This window comes from Lycium barbarum, chromosome 5 (assembly GCF_019175385.1).
Source record: "Lycium barbarum isolate Lr01 chromosome 5, ASM1917538v2, whole genome shotgun sequence".
Classification (NCBI taxonomy): domain Eukaryota; kingdom Viridiplantae; phylum Streptophyta; class Magnoliopsida; order Solanales; family Solanaceae; genus Lycium; species Lycium barbarum.
The window spans coordinates 137066262-137086230 of record NC_083341.1 but is presented as its reverse complement, the minus strand read 5'-3'; the positions used below and the strand labels follow the sequence as shown (position 1 = coordinate 137086230).

At 36.3% G+C, this 19969-nt stretch overlaps 2 protein-coding genes across 2 annotated transcripts; one reads left to right on the top strand and one right to left on the bottom strand.

The window, feature by feature from the left end:
- Positions 1-49: 49 nt before the first annotated feature.
- Positions 50-3133, bottom strand: LOC132642792 (uncharacterized). The gene is made up of 2 exons (XM_060359831.1): positions 841-3133; positions 50-769 (listed from the first exon to the last, which is right to left on the bottom strand). Exons 1-2 carry the CDS (start codon positions 3097-3099, stop codon positions 50-52), a joined length of 2979 nt encoding a protein of 992 aa, XP_060215814.1. The 5' UTR covers positions 3100-3133.
- A 5037-nt stretch (positions 3134-8170) lies between these two features.
- LOC132641793 (dihydrolipoyllysine-residue acetyltransferase component 4 of pyruvate dehydrogenase complex, chloroplastic-like) lies at positions 8171-17328 on the top strand. Its single transcript, XM_060358884.1, has 7 exons — positions 8171-8653; positions 9996-10513; positions 11175-11366; positions 12132-12219; positions 12320-12390; positions 12483-12566; positions 16963-17328. The coding sequence occupies exons 1-7, from the start codon at positions 8365-8367 to the stop codon at positions 17065-17067; spliced, it is 1347 nt and encodes a 448-aa protein (XP_060214867.1). The 5' UTR covers positions 8171-8364; the 3' UTR covers positions 17068-17328.
- The last annotated feature ends 2641 nt before the right edge of the window (positions 17329-19969 follow it).

Here is a 19969-nt window from a genome sequence, read left to right as displayed (position 1 = left end):
ACATCATAACAAGCAATTAAAAAGTAAAAATTCTAAGCAAAAATCTAAGTCACGGAAAAGGCTTGAAGCATAGGATTTGTTGACGACTCTTCTCAACCGCCTCTTCAAGCTTGGATAGTCTCTCTGCTTCTTCATCAGATAGCACATGATTAGCTTCAATAGTATGAATCTCGCCCTCTGTAATGGCGATTTTCTCTTGATTTTTGGAAAACTCCTCTTGGTGTTTGTCAAGGAATGCAATAAGTTGCTCCTTCCTAGAGTTCAAGGCTGCTAAGTCTTTCTCCACATTCGCAAGATTTGCCTGAAGCTCCTTCATGGACCCATCTAGCTTTCCATGTTCTTGTTTAGCATCATCGAGGCGCCGTTGTGCATCTGAAAGTGATTCTTGGTGTAATTCTTTAGTCATCTTCGACGATTTCAAAGAGTCATACTCTCCATACGCCTTGAGGAAGTTCTCGACAAGACCCTCCAAAGCAGAAACATCGATAATATTGATTTTCCTAAGTTCCTCAAGAGTCGAAGCAATACTTGCCTCCAACACCATAAAGCTGTCTAAGGAACCTAAAGAAAATTGTGTAATCCATCCGCACAATGCACCCCATATCTCAGAGACGAAAGTTGATTTGAAGCGGAAAATAGTCCCTTGTGGATCAAAGCTCGACGCGCTAGGTTGCAATGGCTGTGAGGAAGGTCTGAAGGTCTTCGGATGTGTAATCTGATCAACGACAACTTCAGCCGCGTTCATCCCGTCTAGTTTCTGGAAACCCAACTACAAAAAAAAAAAACAGATTTAAAAACAAAAAGTGTAAATGCAGAAAATATGGAGAGAAGAAATATTACTTGTTCTGCTACTTCTTCCAAGCCCATCATCGAGTTTGGATCCCCATCCAGATGGATATCAGATCCAATGCTAATAGCGTCCAAATCAGCGAATTCATTATGGTGATCGTCGGACTCCTTCGATTTCCTTTCAAAACGATTCCAATGTCGATCTCCACTTGTATTACTCTCCGTCGAACTAGAGGATGCGATGGTATTTCCAACATCGATAGGAAGAGAGGAAGGGCGAGACTTTTTGTTGCAAGATGGTGCGAGACTTGATGTTTCTTTGGCGCCCTTGTCCAATGAACTCGAAGGCTCCCTTCTTTTGGAAGTATTGTTGGTCACCTTAGGAGCCGTAGCACTTGTCTTGGAGACTAGTCGGACGCGTTTAACTCCTTTGTCCATAGGGATTTCAACATCCTTCAAGGTTTTGGATTTAGAAGAAGTTTCATGAGCTTGCGGAGTATCATTAAGTTGCACCTCGGACTTAGAAGAAGGATGCGATTTTTCTTTCATTCGAGTCGGACCTCTTTTGGACAACATAGGTGTATGATCTTGCTTTGATTTTTGTGAAATAATTCGAGGACTCATTTCTGATGGATTTGTCCGATTGGCTAGCCACCATTCCATGTACTCACGAGTCATTAAAGGCGAACTATCTTCTGATGGGCGCACCGGAATTATGACTTTTGAAGAGGTTCCAAGGCGAATTGAAGAATTCCAAAGTTGTGCTAGTGTTAGCAATGTGCCATCGTATGGTCGCTCCATGAGGTCTCCAGGGATGTCTTGACAAAAACCAAATTGTCTGCTAAACCTATAAGGGCTATAGGACTCCACGATGAGATCCGCAGCATGCCTAAGTGTAACATAGCTCGAACGAAGGCTTATGATAGTATCGTTCCATGAATCTGAGAGATCGCCAGTATCGGTGAAGTATAATTCCCTACCTTGTAGCAACGCCAAATGATGGAGGTGGCGGGCATCATCTTGTTGAAATAACTTTCGGGCGTCAGAAAAATTGAAGTATTTGGCCATCTTCTCGTCAGAAATCTTGCATAAAGGTATACTCCGATGTGAGTGATTGGCACGATGATGGGTCTTAAAATATTCTCCTAGCCAGCCATATACATAGTGTATGGGGAAAATTATATCCCCCTGCTTCAAGTCTGGAGAAGTAGAGATCTCTCTCAAGCCACGATATATGCTCGCAAGGACTGGGACTGCCAAAGAGAATTTCTCTCCATGAGCCATCAAGCTCGCCACTTTAAAAACGCTAGCACGCACATAATCAATTTTCTTATGGGGGAGAACAAACTTGCAGAGCCAACATGTTAGGAAAGCCGACAAATTCGTCTCATCTCTAAGTGAATCTTCCACTCCTAGCTCGACGAAGGGGGCATGCTCCTCATCGGTTCGTGGTAAGTAATTCATGTCAATATGCCCGGAAGGATTGTGATTCAATCTTGGCTTCATTGCACGACCTTTCGACGCCTTTTGTGGAGGTTCCGCGTACCTGCTTGGTCCTCTAAACCAAAATTTCACCCAATCATGGATGGACACCTCATGGCGGCCACCTTCGGCAAGTTTGTAAAAGGCTGAAAACAAGTATAGACAGCTCTTGGGGAGCCATGGTTTCCCCTGATTGTCCATTTGCGTCAATTCTTTCGCCGAAGGAACAACTTCATCATAAAAAGATCCGTGAATGGGAAGTCCTGCAATTGTTCGTAAGTCCCAAAGCGAGATAGACATCTCCCCGACGAAAGTGGAAAGCGTATTGGTAGACGGACGCCAAAGCTCACAAAAAGCATGCAGTACGTTGTCATCATAATCATATGTAAACAAAGAAGCGTAGATGGCATCGTAAACTTTGACACGCTCCAAGACTTCCTTATAGCGAGGAAGCACATCTTCCACCCACTCCCAGTAGCCAGGTGTGTAGCAAACTTTTCCAAAACCAGAAGGCGGGACACTCCAGTTGTTGAAACATCCATTGGGATGAGAAGATTCGGTGGGCACGACTTCTCGATGAATTGCGGACTTCAATAGAGGGACGTCCATAACAGTGGCCTTGCCTGAGAAGTGGCTCATGACGTCTTTGGTCTCCTTTTTAGACCATTCAGCAAGATGAAGCGTAGAAAGCTCTCCGTCAAGTGAGAAAGCACCGATCACTGGAGGTTGAACCTCCAAGGCAAGGACTTTGGCGTTCGGATTTCGTTTGTCGCTCACTATCTCTAGATGAGGACGCGGCGTATCGCGATCACGAAAGTGCATCATCATTGTTTAAATTCAAATCCGTACAGATGCGCCCAAAGACCTGTAAAAGAAATAAAAAAAAGGGACAGGTAAGTTTCGTAGAGCATGTCCAAAGCCAAGAAAGCAAAATCAGATTATGTGGCTGATTAAAAGAAATATACCTGAGCCAATATAGAAGCAATTTGATTGTGGTTTTCATATATGACGTATCTCTATGTGTCTTCTTTCCGACGCCGCAAACCGTTCGTGATTGCGATGTTCCTAAGTCAAGTTATAAGATTTTTCGTCAGGACGCACAAAACTAATGAACCAGTGAACCAGAACTGAAGGTCTGATTCTCGATCAATATCTGAATAAATATATAAGCAATTTGGTCATGGTTTTCACGTATGACGTAGCTCTACGAGTCTAGTTTCCGAAACATCAAGCGGATCATGATTTCGACGTTCCTACATTGAGATATGAATTTTCTACCACAGACATGTAAGCTGTGAAGAAAGTGACGAAAATACATATGCAAAATCAGATTATGTGGCTGATTAAAAGAAATATACCTGAGCCAATATAGAAGCAACTTGATTGTGGTTTTCGTATATGACGTAGCTCTATGTGTCTTCTTTCCGACGCCACAAACCGTTCGTGATTGCGATGTTCCTAAGTCAAGATATAAGATTTTTCGTCAGGACGCACAAAACTAATGAACCAGTAAACTAGAACTGAAGATCTGATTCTCGATCAATATCTGAGTAAATATATAAGCAATTTGGTCATGGTTTCCGCATATGACGTAGCTCTACGAGTCTAGTTTCCGAAACATCAAGCGGATCATGATTTCGACGTTCCTACATTGAGATATGAATTTTCTACCACAGACATGTAAGCTGTGAAGAAAGTGACGAAAATTCATATTGAAAGAAAATTACCTGATAGAGCGATGGGTTCGAACCAACTCCACAATGCTATAAATTGATACCCAAACACCAAGAGAAGGGGTGTATTTATAGATGTCAAAATCTGGTTCCTACATGGATTACACAAAGAAATCCTTGTTCCAGTTGGAATCTAATCATGGAAAACTTAAGCTTATGGAAAGTTTAGGCTTTATATATGGAAAGTCTAGGCTTATGGAAAGCTACTGATTTCTCCTAATATGAAAGTGTTTGCACATGAAAAATACTTAACGTATGGAAAACTACTAATTTCTCCTAATATGAAAGTGTTTGCACATGGAAAATACTTACGTATGGAAAGCTACTGATTTCTCCTAATATGAAAGTGTTTGCATATGAAAAATACTTATGTATGGAAAGCCACTATTTTTTACTAATATGGAGAGTGCTTATGGATGTAAAGTCACTGTTCTCTCCTAGTAGGATTAGGCTTACTTATGGCGGTGGTAAAAATTCGCTTGCGACACGATTGAAGAGCTTGAGCACAATTATTTCCCGTCAGATTTCAAATATTTTGCGGGAAATCAATTATATGGAGGCAAATAATAATAAAAAAACGTTCGCTTCGTGAATACTTCAAGCCTCGTCTTTAAAGGTTTGACAAGTCATGAAGCTCGACAAGCCTTGAAGCAGGGGGCATTTGTAGACACTGAAATTTAATCGAACTTAAATCCATAAATTAATTTGGATCATATTCTAAATTCTAAATGTATTGGTCCAAACAAATATTATGGGCTAACATAATCGGATTTATTGTTTAAATCCAACATGTATGGACTTAGTTGAAACACCAATTCAATTGGGCTAGTCTATCTTGTCGGACTTCACATGATGAGCCCACTTTATTAGCCCAAGGTCCATGCCACGTGTCAGATGATGTGGCGCGCCAAGTCAAATCAAGGACCAATAAAATCATGCCACGTGCATAAATGACACAGCATGTCAAGTCGATAGAAGAACCAATCAAATGTCGCCAAGTGTTCAAATGACATGGTTCAACCAATCATCTACAAACCCTAGCTCTCCCCTACAACTATAAATAAGGGTCTTCATAAAGCCAAAAGAAGGGGAGATAGACATAGAGAAGCTCTTAGCCGCAAGTCTTCCGCATACTAAGAAGTCTTCGCTCCAAGTGGTGAGCCGCAAGTTTCCATACCTCTACGTTTGTGATTAAAGCTCGGCTCCGCATTCGTAGTGAAATATAAACAACAAGTGATTCGTCTATTCAAGAACAAGCAAAAGCCCTTGAATGACGGCCGTATCGTGAGGAGAAGAATCAGAGGATTACATCTTTTTATTTAAGATTTCATAAAGATTGTAACCCCCGCGCAAATTCTTGAAATCAAATATTATTCTTTGTCGCTATTTTTCTTGTCTTGATTATTATTTTCAGGAACGAAAGATTAGTTCGTTACACCCATATTAAACATCAACCAGTATTAAAAAAAAAAAAAAAAAGTGAAACCCACCACATCCAAAAACAAAATTGTGGACCCCATATATATTAAACAACAACTAATATTTAAAAAAAATTATGGGCCCCATATTAAACACTAACCAGCATTAAAAAAAAAAAAAAAAAAAGTGGAACCCATATTAACAAAATCAAGCAATATTAAAAAAAAAGTGAATTCCATATTTAAAAAACAAACAATGTTAAAAAAAAAAATTGTAGGGCCCATATTAAACACCAACCAGTATTAAAAAAAAAAAAGAGAAGAAAAAAAGTGGAACTCACCGCATCCAAACTCAGGAGAAAAAAAAAGTGGACCCCATATTAACAGAATCAGGCAAAAAAAATTGTGGGCCCCATATATATTAAGCAACAACTAATATTAAAAAAAGAAAATCAAGCAATATTAAAAAAAAAAAGAATCCCATATTAAAAAAACAAACAATGTTAGAAAAAACTTTTGGGCCCCATATTAAACAGGCCCATAAAAAAAATTGTGGACCACATATATATTAAACAATAACTAATATTTAAAAAAAATTGTGAGCCCCATATTAAACACCAACCAGTATTAAAAAAAAAAAAGTGGAACCCACCACATCCAAACTCACTGGAAAAAAAGTGGACCCCATATTAACAAAATTAAGCAATATTAAAAAAAAAAAAGTGAATCTCATATTAAAAAAACAAACAATGTTAAAAAAAAAAATTGTGGGCCCATATTAAACACCAACCAGTATTAAAAAAAAAAAAGTGGAACCCACCACATCCAAAAACAAAATTGTAAAAAATAAAATTGTGGACCCCATATATATTAAACAACAACTAATATTTAAAAAAAAATTGTGGGCCCCATATTAAACACCAACCAGTATTAAAAAAAAAAAAAGTGGAACGCACCACATCCAAACTCACGGGAAAAAAAAGTGGACCCCATATTAACAAAATCAAGCAATATTAAAAAAAAAGTGAATCCATATTAAAAAAATAAATAATGTTAAAAAAAATTGTGGGCCCATATTAAACATCAACCAGTATTAAAAAAAAAAAAGAGAAGAAAAAAAGTGGAACCCACTACATCCAAACTCACGGAAAAAAAAAGTGGACCCCATATTAACAGAATCAGGCAAAAAAAATTGTGGACCCATATATATTAAACAACAACTAATATTAAAAAAAATAAAATTGGGCCCCATATTAAACACCAACCAGTATTAAAAAAAAAAAGTGGAACCCACCACATCCAAACTCACGGGAAAAAAAAGTGGACCCCATATTAACAAAATCAAGCAATATTAATAAAAAAAAAAATGAATCCCATATTAAAAAAACAAACAATGTTAAAAAAAAAGTCTTAGAAAATCAAACAATTAAATCAATAATGGACTCATTGCCACATGCGTATCAACCCATTAGTAGGAGCAAATGAAATTATTGTACAACAACATACTTAAAATACTTATATATTAAAATAAAATAGAATTTAATTACTTTTTCATTTTTTTCTTACTCTAATAAATGTGAAAAGAGATTAATATCAAATGGAGATCAAATAATGAATAAGGTAAATTAGTTAAATTATAATTCTAATTCACGTTTCCTTAAAAAATCATGCAAAAGATAACATGACAAGTAAAATGAGTTAAACTGAGAATATTTACCAAAAATTAAAAAATAGCATTTCTTCGTTTAAATAGAAAGTTAATTTCTACTTTGTTTCGTTTCAAACATGTAAAATTAATTTAATAATTTGAATTAGAATTATTCAAATCAAAATTTGATAAAAAATAATAAGTATTTTACACTTTTAAATTAATCGAATTAAAATTGAAAGTATCAACTGATGCTTAAATATTGCTATTATTGTATCTCAAACAGAGGAAAATAGTTTTATTTTAAACAAGTCTTCTGTTTTAAAAAGTATTAATAAATTTTCGTAGCAAACACGAATAAAATAAAGTTTTAGATACGGAGCACAAACTACAATGTTATATTAATCGTATTTTGAACATAGTGTGTGTATATATATATTATCACTATCTAAACACAACTAAATATACATAGATACACTATAATACGAAGTGTTGGGCCGGTGCGCAGCACGAGCATAAGCCATCTAGTAAAAAATGTAATACTCCTCCTACATGTAAAAAATAAATTAAAAGTTGTTCAAGTGATTCTTTAACATGGTTTTTAGTTGAAAAAAAAATGAAATCTAATTTTTATAGCAACTTTTCATAAATTTTATTGTCAATTGTTATATATTACACGTTTTGTTAGATCAATTTATAGTTGACCAATATGTTTGTTACATATTTCTTAACACAGCAAAGCAGCAAAACAAATTATATTCCATTTAATAAGAAGAGAAGTATTTTTAAGCAATTGTTTAAAACTTGTATTAGAACAATAAAATTTACATTTTTCAAATTCTTAAATAAAAATAAACAGAAATCACTTAGATAAAATATACTAATTAATTTTGATAATAATGTTTATGCATTTGTATAATTAAACTATGTTAAAGTCTGTTATCATACATACTAAAGAAAATATTACTTCCCAACATTACTCTGGTTCTTTCTTCTTTTGGAGATTTCAATTTATGTTGGTCCCTTCTTTTACAAAAATAATTAGAAAAATTCTAAAATGTTAGCTAAAAAAGGATATGGTCTAATAAACGGACATCACCTTGTAATTTTCCCAAATCAGCCCAACGAACTTTTTGCCTCCATTACACCAGGCGGAAAACTCAAAGCTTACACTTAACTAACTATTCCTCGTCATCTCCGCCATTTCTCTTACTTCTTCCTTCATATAAATCACTAAAATCATCCCTCAAATTCCCTTAACTTCACCACATTTTCACCAAAAAACTCAACTTCAATGGCATCATCTATCTCCTTTTCATCTTCACTTGGTCGTCTCACTGTATTCCCACAAAAAACAGGAAATTACAAGAAACAACAGCCAGTTATTCAGTCCAAGATTCGTGAGATTTTCATGCCAGCGTTAAGTTCAACGATGACTGAAGGGAAGATAGTGTCGTGGGTTAAAACGGAAGGTGATGTTTTGTGTAAAGGTGAATCAGTTGTTGTTGTGGAATCAGATAAAGCTGATATGGATGTTGAGACTTTTTATGATGGTATTCTTGCTGCTATTGTTGTTAATGAAGGTAATGTTACATAATAGTAGTTCTTTCGTCTCAAATTATCTGTTGCTTTTTTGTGTTACACGCCCCTTAAGAAATACTCCATTAGTCCCAAAATAAGTGTCACTTTCTATATTGTTGTTGACGTTCCTGATTTTCTACCATAATTAGAATTACTGCCTCCAGCCATTTTAACTTGTCCTGTATAGTTCTCCACTTTTCCTTGTCCAGTTTAGAAAACTAAGAGATAATTTACCATTTCATCCATGTTTTACCCCTATTAGTAATTATTGGGTTGGGAACTTCAACGAATTCTCAGTGGCTGCGCAACTTTGATTTCAATCATTAGATGACTTAGCAATAATTAGGGGTGTTATAGTAAAATTGTCATTCTATTTATAGCTCCTCAAGGGGTGTGACAAGTCAATACGGGACAATGTTAGGATTTGCCCTGATTTTCTACCATAATACTCCTTCCTTCTCAAATTATTTGTTGCTTTATCGTGTTACACGCCTTTTAAGAAATACACCATCGGTCCCAAAACAAGTGTCACTTTAGCTTATTTTACGCCCATTAAGAAAAATAATAAATACAAGGTATAATTTACAAAGTTACCCCGGTTTATTAAATGTTTCCTGAGAATTGAACACTATTAAGAAGAAATAGTTGTTTAGGATAAAGGTATAGTTGGAAACAATTGCTATTTTTTTGCCTTGAATTTCAAAAACGACAATTTTTTGCTTAGGTGACACTTATTTTGTGACGGAGTGAGTATTAATTAATGAGGGGTATTTTACTACTTCACCCTTATTTATGTCTAAGTTATAATCTGTCTTTATTAAATGTTTACTCTATTTATGTGTCATCTCCATTAATGACAAAATTCTACTAAGGGTAAAATAGGAAAAAGATAATTTATTGTGCCTTGAACTTCTGAGATGATAAATAATTTGAGACAACTATTTTTAGTAATCATGACAGATAATTTGAGACAGAGGGAGTTAGTTTTATGCTTTTTATATTAGTTTTTCTAATATGCAGGCCACTTGATGGGATTCTTGCTGCTATTGTTGTTAACGAACGTGATGTTAGTTTTGGACTTCTATAAATTGAAGATACTTCATTCCCACAAAAACACAATAGCATCCACAATGTAGTCATTAAAGAGTCTTGTTTAGGGGGATATTATTTTCTCAATATGTTTTATGCTTCTTATATTACTTTTCCCAATATGTAGAAACTTGACCAAACCTTATTAAATATTATGCTCCTTTTGATATAGTTTTCTTGTTGTCTGATTCATGGTCGTTCAAGTTTTGCAATTATTAGCTTCAACATGACGCCCTTGTTATTTCACCCCAACAGGTGAAAGTGCTCCGGTTGGTGCCCCTATTGGGCTTTTAGCTGAAACCGAAGACGAAATTGCTGAAGCTAAAGCTAAAGCACAAGGCCAATCTGGATCGACGACTACTCCTGAACCTGAAGTTGCAGCTCCATCTAAGGTTTCTTCTTCTGATGATGGGCCGAGGAAGATTGTTGCAACGCCGAATGCGAAGAAATTGGCAAAGCAACATAAAGTTGATATTAATAAAGTGAACGGATCGGGTCCATTTGGACGGATTACAGCTGAGGATGTTGAGAAAGCTGCTGGAATTACTCCAGCACCATCTCCTCCTCCTGCTGCTCCGACTCCAGCTTCGGCAGTGGGTGCGCCGGAAAAAGCTGCTTCGGCTAGTTTACCGAAGATTCCCGGGTCGACAGTTGTTCCGTTCACTACAATGCAAGTTGCAGTGTCTAAGAATATGGTGGAGAGTCTTTCTGTACCCACATTTCGTGTTGGATATCCGGTTGTTACTGATGCCCTTGATGCTTTATACCTGAAGGTGAGTGATTTAAATTTGAAACTTTACGTTGCGAACTCAATATAAGTTATACTTCAATTTAACAGGGTGTTCACGAGATACTTCACGTGCTTGAGTAGGGTTGTCATAGAAATTAATTGAAAACAGCAGGTAAAAGAATGATTTTATGCTTAGTTGCGTTAATTTAAATCGGATGTTGTGTTGAGTTGAGTCATGGATGGGTCGGGTGACAGATTAGAATTTTATGTGGACCAATAAATAAAGTGCACGTGTTTAATTAAAAATTAATCAAATGTAATATAAGTGTGCCGTTAATGGAGGGACATTCTAAGCCTGAAAATAACGTTAGGGGCAAATTTGATCCAATAGGTGGAAGGAGGACATTTCTAATGTGTTAAGCGCATTTTTGGTCCAATAGGTGGAAGAAGGGGCAAATTTGATCCAATAGGCAGAAGAAGGGCCAAATTTGATTCAATAGGTAGAAGGAGGACATTTTTGAGCCATTTCTAATACATTAAGGGCAATTTTGAACCTTTTCCGTAATTTGTTTTTAAATAAGGTGGTCACATGATTTAACATAGACTATTATATGATGCATAATAAAAGTGTGCAAATTAACTGATATGAATTGGTTTTAGATTCTGGGATTTTTGAGATGCTTTGTGATTGAATGGATAAACAGGTTAAGAAGAAGGGTGTTACAATGACTGCATTGTTGGCCAAAGCTGCGGCAATGGCACTAGCTCAGCATCCAGTTGTGAATTCCTCTTGTAAAGATGGAAAGAGCTTTACGTACAACAGCAGCATAAATATTGCAGTCGCTGTGGCGATTAATGGTGGCTTGATAACACCTGTGCTTCAGGATGCTGACAAGGTAGTGTCACTGAATCAAGTCTCCTAATTATGCAGCATTTCATGTGGTTGGTTTAAATCGTTGTTGATTCTACCAAAGATGTTAAGTTCATAGGCATTTGGCCATGCAATTTTGGAGTTCGAATTTGAAGTTTTGATTTGAAATTCGTGTTTGTTTATGACATTTGAACAAAATTTCAACGTCAATTTGAAATTTTGATTCAAATCCCAAATCCTACTAAAAGGTAGGATTTCACTTCCAAGTTTGTGATTTCAATTTAAAAAATAAAAATAAAACTTGACCCATACGTTTTTATTTTACAAAAAAGGATCCCTTTACTCATGCTTGCCGTGAAGAGATTGTCCGTACCATGTGAGAGGATTATATATAAGAATGACTAGTTTATGCTATTTTTGATTTATTGGACCAATGGATCTTTGTAAAATTATGCGTATTTGAAAGTTTGTAATAGCATGTAATCGCAAGCATTTATTTATAAACGGAACGTGGAGATATGCAATTTATTAATGTGGCACCTTAGGATATTCCGATACCCTGTTTAGGTTTGCTCATTTGGTAAGATTGTATAAGAGTAGGATAGTTTTCACGAATTGTGGGTGTTTCATGTTTATGAAATAAAAGACAACTTTTGAGATCCAAATTGCATGTCCATAAACAATTTCAACTTCAAATCAACCTGATTTCAAATCAATGAAATCAAGATTCGAAATCATGGCCAAACGGGCCCTTAGAGGTAATGCTTATTTTTATCTTACATTGGTGCAGTTGGATCTGTATCTGTTGTCTCAAAAGTGGAAGGAACTGGTAGAGAAGGCTAGGGCTAAGCAACTACAGCCACACGAGTACAATTCAGGTTACTATTATTACTTGTTTTCGTTGAATTTGTACGGTTGTACCTGGATTTCTAGCTTATCTTACGGAAGCCTACTGACGTGTTGTGTTTCCAAATTCAGGGACTTTTACATTGTCCAACTTGGGTATGTTTGGTGTGGACCGATTTGATGCTATTCTTCCTCCCGGCCAGGTAAGGGATTGGATACAGCTGACTTCTGTTTCTGATTAAATTCATTGTATTGGTAGGAAATAACAGCAACTTAAAAACTGAATGATGTTCAGGGGGCGATAATGGCTGTTGGAGCATCAAAACCAAGTGTTGTAGCTAATGCTGATGGGTTCTTCAGCGTCAAAAATAAGATGCTGGTATGTCTTGTATTCTTTTCCCATTGTTAAGTTATTTTAAGTGCTAGGTTTAACAGAAGATAATTATAGAAGTAAAATTTATTGTCACTTATCGGTGCTCACTATAATTCGATAATGTTTCCAAAATAATTTGTCTTACTCTAGCCACTCAAAATTATAACTCACGGTTGAATTGTTATGTAAATTGTGATTAAAACCGTTCCTATTCCCTTGAATGCTAGAAGTGGAAAACAAAGAAAAATATGGTTGTTCACCATCTGTTTATTTTAAGATGCATGTTTTGTTGATTCTCAAAGGTTCCACCTCCCTTCCAAGTGCTTGTGGCAAAAACCTCCTTTCTGGCCATCATATAATCAGTTAGACTTTGATAATTTCTAATAGCTTTTGTTTGATTCTTAAATGGCTGAATCATCCTCGTTGCGCCCTTTATTCTGCTCTCCTTGTAAATCTTTCCCTTCTGTGATACATTGCATTGTTCTATGTTGTTTCCACAAGATCTCTTCTTGTTATCTTCGAGAATCCTTGATGTATGCATGATCTTTACATCATATAACAAAAAGAAAGTTTATGAAGATATATATATATATATTTTTTGTAACAAACTGTAAATATTACCATACCATCAAAAGAATCACACACCTAAAGAGCCCCATCCCCCAACCACCTTCCAGGAAGGGTGCTGGGCAAATCATGTCTCAAGGACCAAGTACAAAGCTGATCAAACCTACACACTTTCTAGCCTGTTTAGCTCCTCTATACATGTTAACTCTTTCAGTAACTATACTTTTAATCTGTTGTTTGACAAAACTAGTATTCACATGCTTCTCTTTGAAAATTTCCCATTCCTTGTCTGCCAAATATGATAAATCACTGCTCCAAAGATTGCAGCTATCAGTTCCTTTTGAATCTACACCAGTGCCTCTGCTTAATGCTCTTTAATGTTGTGTTGACACTCTTCTGTGGGATCTGCGTCCCAGTCCACCCCTGAATCCCTTGCCAAAGCTCATCAGCCCATGAACATTCCAAGAACAAATGCTGAGTGTCCTCAATGCTATCCAATCTCACATAACACACATTCTATGCTATCACAATTCAACCCCATGCCAACCATTCTGTCTTCGGTAAGTAACTTTCCCTGCGCAGCTAACCACAACATGAACCTGTATTTTGGTTGTAAAATCCTGTCCCAGATCAGTCCAGCATTGTTACATCTTGGCCTTGTTCCCATTAAAGAGTCATACCCCATTGAAATAGAGTATGTCCCTTTAGGGTTGAGACAATACCTACCATTCTGATACCAAGCTTGCATTTCTACTTTGATGTCATGTAGCTTCCTCCAATACCAGCTACTGTCTTGTGGAGGGATGTGGGTCCAAAAATCAGTATCTGTCTTCATATAAATGCCATGTACCAACTTCACCCATAACATTTCCTTCCTATGGATCAACAGCCAAATCAATTTTCCAACAGATGCCATATTCCATATTTTGCAATTCTTGATGTTCAATCCACCATACTTTTTTGGTCTACAAACAGTATCCCAAGCCACCAGCGGAGTCTTCCTCTGCTCAGTAGAGCTTCCCCATAGAAACTCCCTACATTTCCTATCAACTTCCTTCAACACACTCTGAGGGAGTATGAATACTTCCCCCAGAAGTTATGTAATGAAAATAATACAGAGTTTATCACCTGTAACCTTCCTGCATAGGATAAGTGCCTAGTTGATGTTGTCCTGATCTTCTCAGTGATTTTCACACAAAGTTGATGGCAGTCCAGCTTACGCCACTTCTTTGGGGACAATGGGAATCCCAGATATCTGATAGGAAAGTCCCATTACTAAAACCTGTGATTTCCAGTAGCCTATCCCTTACTTCATCCTCCATTCTTGCTATGAATATGTTTATGAAGATGTTGCGCGATATCAATAGAAGAGAATCTTGTGCATTTCCTATATTTTTCCTACGTTGCACTAGATCGGTTCCAGCACTTCCTGCTTCTCAGGGTGTCGATTTACTTTTAATTCCCTTAGTTGGTATATAGATCTCTTCAGTATTTGGTTTTGATATCTATTAAATTGCGAAAAGGGTCTAGTCTGGTGGGCCCGAGAGAGTGAGAAGCAAGTTGAAGACGAGGAATAGGTTTTCAGAATGACATTCACCTATGTAAGTTTAAGTGTACCTAGTAAACAAGTTAAGCACTTATAGACAATGACAATCTAGGGAATTTAAAAGAATCATGGAATACGAGCACAAATTAAGCAACTCCAAGTGTTCCAGACTTTCATCAACTGGACCTTTGTGCATGTGGAGCTAATATATATATATGTCAACGAAGATGGCGTTGGGAGATTTTAAACGAAGATGGGGTTGGGAGATTTTAACTGCCAACTGGGATCTTGTTGATTAGCAAGATAAACATAGCTTTCCTATCCATTACTACATGCTCTACAGCAAATGCTGCTAATTAAGCAGACTTAATGCGCAAAAAGATTTTCCTTTTATCTTCACAATGACTTTTGGCTGAACTTCTACTAAAGATGCTAAGTAATTTCATATCATTACGTCTGGGATGGTGAGATAGGAAAACTATTCAGTAAAGAGCAATGGAGGACCGGTTTTTTCTTGCGCTGGATTAGTTTAAATTTTACTTTGATAAGTGGGACTGGTGATTATTGTATCTGAAGTAGTCCATAATTGTCAATCACATCTGAACAAGTTATGACTAGTGAAGTGCAGACGTATATGGAACTTGTTAACTCAAGCACAACAACAAACATCACATTAACATGTCTCGTCATTTTTTGGTTATATATGGATCGAAGAACCATGAATAGAGTCTAGAGAAGAAAACTTCAATTTCATTTTGTCCATTCACATCCTATGAACCAATTTGGGGTGGTGCAAGCACCTAAAAATTACTGAAATACGATAGTCTTTGCATGCTGAGTTCTTGGGTAACATTTTGGTTTGATATGTGGTCCCCAATTTTGTGCCAATCAACCAACATAAAACGCTGATGAAATTTTTCTGATGGAAGTTACCATCTTAACAGAAAGCTCTAGATAGTGTCTTGCTTCATGTGCCCTTCCATAGGCTAGGTCAAGTTGACTTGGATGTTGATGGGCTTGGAGGTACATTAACTTTGAAACCTTTAGGCTATAATCATGATTATCCAACTAGTCTCCTGGGGTTAATTTGTGTAGTTTCTATTGATTTGGGTGGGTTTCAGTTCTAGTTAATAGCATTTCGGAGTTCATATTGCTAGGAAGCCGTGGTTTATGATGATAGTGGTTCTAATCTAATCCCTCTCATGTTTTAGTTTCCTTGATATGAAGGATTAGATAAAGTTTGTTATTCTTAACTCATCGTCCCAACTACGCAACAAAGAATCCAATGGCGGTGAGGCACATATGAACACGATTTCTTTTGTCTCTAATGTTGTTTAAAGTCTAAAGGAGACGTAACAACTATGATGCCTCACTTCCAAACTAGTTGGGATCCTTAAATGAATCCTCTATATTCATTCCACTCCATTTGGACCATTATAAAGAGGACTCTTTATAAATTGACTAGTTTTACACTGGTCATCAACCTATTGCAACCGTCATCTTTCATCCGGATTTGGAATTGACAATATGAGCTCACATAGGTACAGAGCTCACACAAGTGCAATAAGAGATACACTTCATGAGCCTCAAGAAATTATCACTCTTGGCATGTATTTGTGGGAGGTTTTGGTTAATGTAAGCTATCTTTGGATTTAAGATTGGCTTGCTTTCTGGTTGGTTTTGGAGGGAATTAATTTTGGGTTTGGTTTTTTGGAATGTGAAATTGGATATGGTTTTGAGAAATATTCGTGTTTGAAAAATGTCACTCAAACACAAACTTTTTGGATGCTAATCCTTGGTCTTACTCTTAGAGATCAACTGTTTTATCTCACATTTTCATCTAGACATAGTGCTACAAGATATAGAATGCAACCTTGCTAATTTACCCATATGCATACATCATCAGGCACATTATTAAATAGTAACCCTTTGACCTTTCCTCTCATAATCACAATTTTCTGACTCTTTCGAAATCCCTCTTTCTTTTCCTTAAACTGGAAAGGCTGCTGCCCATAGAAAGTTTCTTCTGTATATTTCCCTTCTTACATGTCTCCAGTTTCCCCCATCTATTTCTTTGTCTTCCTTCTCGAGTTTAAAGTATGGTAACTGTTGGTAGAGGTATACCAAATAGCTACTGAAAGTGTTTACAAACGTCTGACTTATATTTTTACTTATGTTTGAAGCCCTGCATTGAAGTCTAAACCGAAGCCTTGTATGAGTTTTCGTAATCAAAGTGATGTCGTCATCATCATAAGACTATTCATACTTCACATTTTGAATATTTTACAGGTGAACGTCACAGCAGATCACCGAATTGTTTATGGCGCGGACTTGGCAGCTTTCCTTCAAACATTTTCGAAGATTATTGAGAACCCAGAGAGCTTGACAATGTAGATGGAGAGTTCAGATTAACAAAGTGAGGAAAAATCTATACCTTTTTTGCGTCTAAGACAGGCTGCTGTGCTATTGCAACTGATACTGTTAGACAGAGTCATTCTACATGTTGTGCTAAAAAATTTCCAGTTGTTCAAAGTGAGACTAGCAGTGCAATTTGGAATTTTTTGGAAAGGCGCAATAATGCCCTTTTCATTTGCTGATTTTTTTAAAGAACTTGCATTTTGCTGGATTGCGAGAATTAAGCATGTTTCATATATTCGTCCCCTCGTGATCTATTTTTAAAATATTCTAGGTGTTGGCATTTTCTGTTTAATCCTCTAACGCAAAAGCTTGAATTTTTTAGTGGGAAAAGACGGTAAAATTCAGTGGATGGTGAGCTCTTAGGCTGTCTTATGGAATTATTCAACTAACACCTCTGTTTTAAAACTGGCATAAGAACAATAACAAGGTTTCTGCTAGGAAAAATCTCCTTTTTTCTCATTGAAACTTCATTTGTAGTTTCAAGAAATAAATGAAATCACAGATAATGGTTTTGTATTCAATAGAAAGTACAACCTGTTAGAATAAAATGATAGAGAAAGAAAGAAGATCATAGAAAAACAAAGAAAGCAGGAAAAAATAAAAAGCTTGAGACGTGGGGAATACTTTATGTCGTCTTTATCAATGCATTGATTGCCTGACTATGGGGTAAAGATGTATTTCTTACAATTGCACCACCAATCTCAATGGCCAGTTGTAAAGTGAGATTATTGCTCATTAGTTTCTTGTTATATATCACGCTTTAAATCTTTTTTTTTTTCTCTCAAGCCGAGGGTCTACCGCAAATAACCTCCTTACCCCACGAAGGTAGAGGTAAGGTCTGCGTACATTCTACTTCCCCAAATTTCATTTTTGAAAATACACTGGGTACGTTATTGTTGTTGTTTGTAGTTTCTTGTTATAGTTTCTATATATACTATCCGAATATGGTCGGAAATTATCATTGAGTGCATTGTCGGACAGAAGATCAAGGATTATCTAAAATTAAACCTTGATATTCAGAATTGTAGTAGTCATGAAAATGCACAGAACAAAACATGAAGAGCTACTTTAGCTGGGTTTATACTTTGCCTGATTATTTCTGAAATTCTTTTACATGACCTACTCGATACATCCAAATAGCAGTAAAACTCATTCTCATTATTATTTTTTAAGATTTGCTATATGGAAAAGTTTTCAGAAATTAGAAAAGTTGTGTGACTGTATTAGCTTTAGACCTTCGGACCAAACAAAAAATAAAAAAAATTAGCTTTAGACCTTTGGACCAAAAAAAAAAAAATTAGCTTTAGACCTTTAGTTAAAGAGTCTTTTGGACAATCTGTATGAATTTTTTAAAATCCTTTAGCTAAATGATTTTGATCTCTCTCTTATTTTATTTTTTCTTTCATTTTTGGTTCATCAAACGGTTTTGGTGGATTTTTTTTTTTAACAAATTAGAAACTTTTCTAACCAAAAAGATTACCAACAACCACACCAAAATCAAAATTATACTCCATGCAAATGATGTCTGTCTTTTCATGTGATGTTTGTTACTTGCATTCATATGGGCAAACACAATAAAATAGAAGCAACAACAACAATAATCGATCTTAATTAAATTGGAAATGGTTAATGAATTCTTTTACCTGTGTCGTTTCATTAAATTCGTTTCAATCTAATGGAGTACCATAAAAATTAGGATATTATGACGGAACCTCGAATGCCAATATAACATGTATAGATGAGGCCATCAGGGGGTAAAATAGCTTGCGTCTTTAATTTGTCCACCTTATATATCATACTATTTATTAAACGATTTTCACGTACTTGTTAGTGGTAGCCATCAATATTATTAATTTAATTGGATTAGGCCATCTGCCTATTCTTTTAGGGGTCACATTTTTGCAACATCACATGTCCACTGCAATCTTCATCATAAATCAAAAGTGGTTGCTTGAAAAAGTAGTTCTGTATAAAATGTTTAAAGCATGATAGGATTTTTTCACACTCCATTAGTTTCTTTTTTTTTGTGCATTTCTTCTTTACTTACATTTTCTCATTATGGTATAGGCTCTCTTGGATACATAACTTAGTGTGTCATTAGTACAAAATTAGGTCGTAAGTGCATAAAAGATGCAAATTACATAGAGTATTTTCTAGTATTTATACAAGGAAATGGGGAGATTGATGATGACGTCACACACCGTATTGGTGCAGGGTAGATGATATGGAGGCTTGCCTCCGGAGTGTTGTGTGACAAGAAGGTGCCATCACAACTTAAAGGCAAGTTCTACAAAGTGGTGGTTAGACCAACTATGTTGTATGGGGCGGAGTGTTGGCCAGTCAAGAAATCTCATGTTCAGGAGATGAAAGTGGCGGAAATGAGAATACTGCGATGGATGTGTGCGCACACTAGGAGCGATAGGATTAGGAATGAAGTCATCCGAGACAAGGTTGGAGTAGCCTCAGTGGAAGACAAGATGCGGGAAGCGAGACTGAGATGGTTTGAACATGTGATGCGGAGAGATGCAAATGCCCCAGTGCGGAGGTGCGAGAGGCTGGCTAGCGACGGTTTCAGAAGAGGTAGAGATAGGTCGAAGAAGTATTGGAGAGAGGTGATTAGACAGGACATGGCGTATGTCCTGCTTGCCGAGGACATGACCTTACATAGGAGGGTATGGAGGACTCATATTAGGGTAGAAGACTAGTAGGTAGTCGCGCTTATCCTTTCTTACGAATAGTTATATTGCTCTATAGTTCTTGTCTCTTGATTTCTGCGAGTATCTGTTGGTTTATAATGACTTATTTACTTTCATTGTTTTCATTTTCATAATTGCTTTGATTTGTTTGCTCATATTTGACCTTTCATATGCCTTTTCTT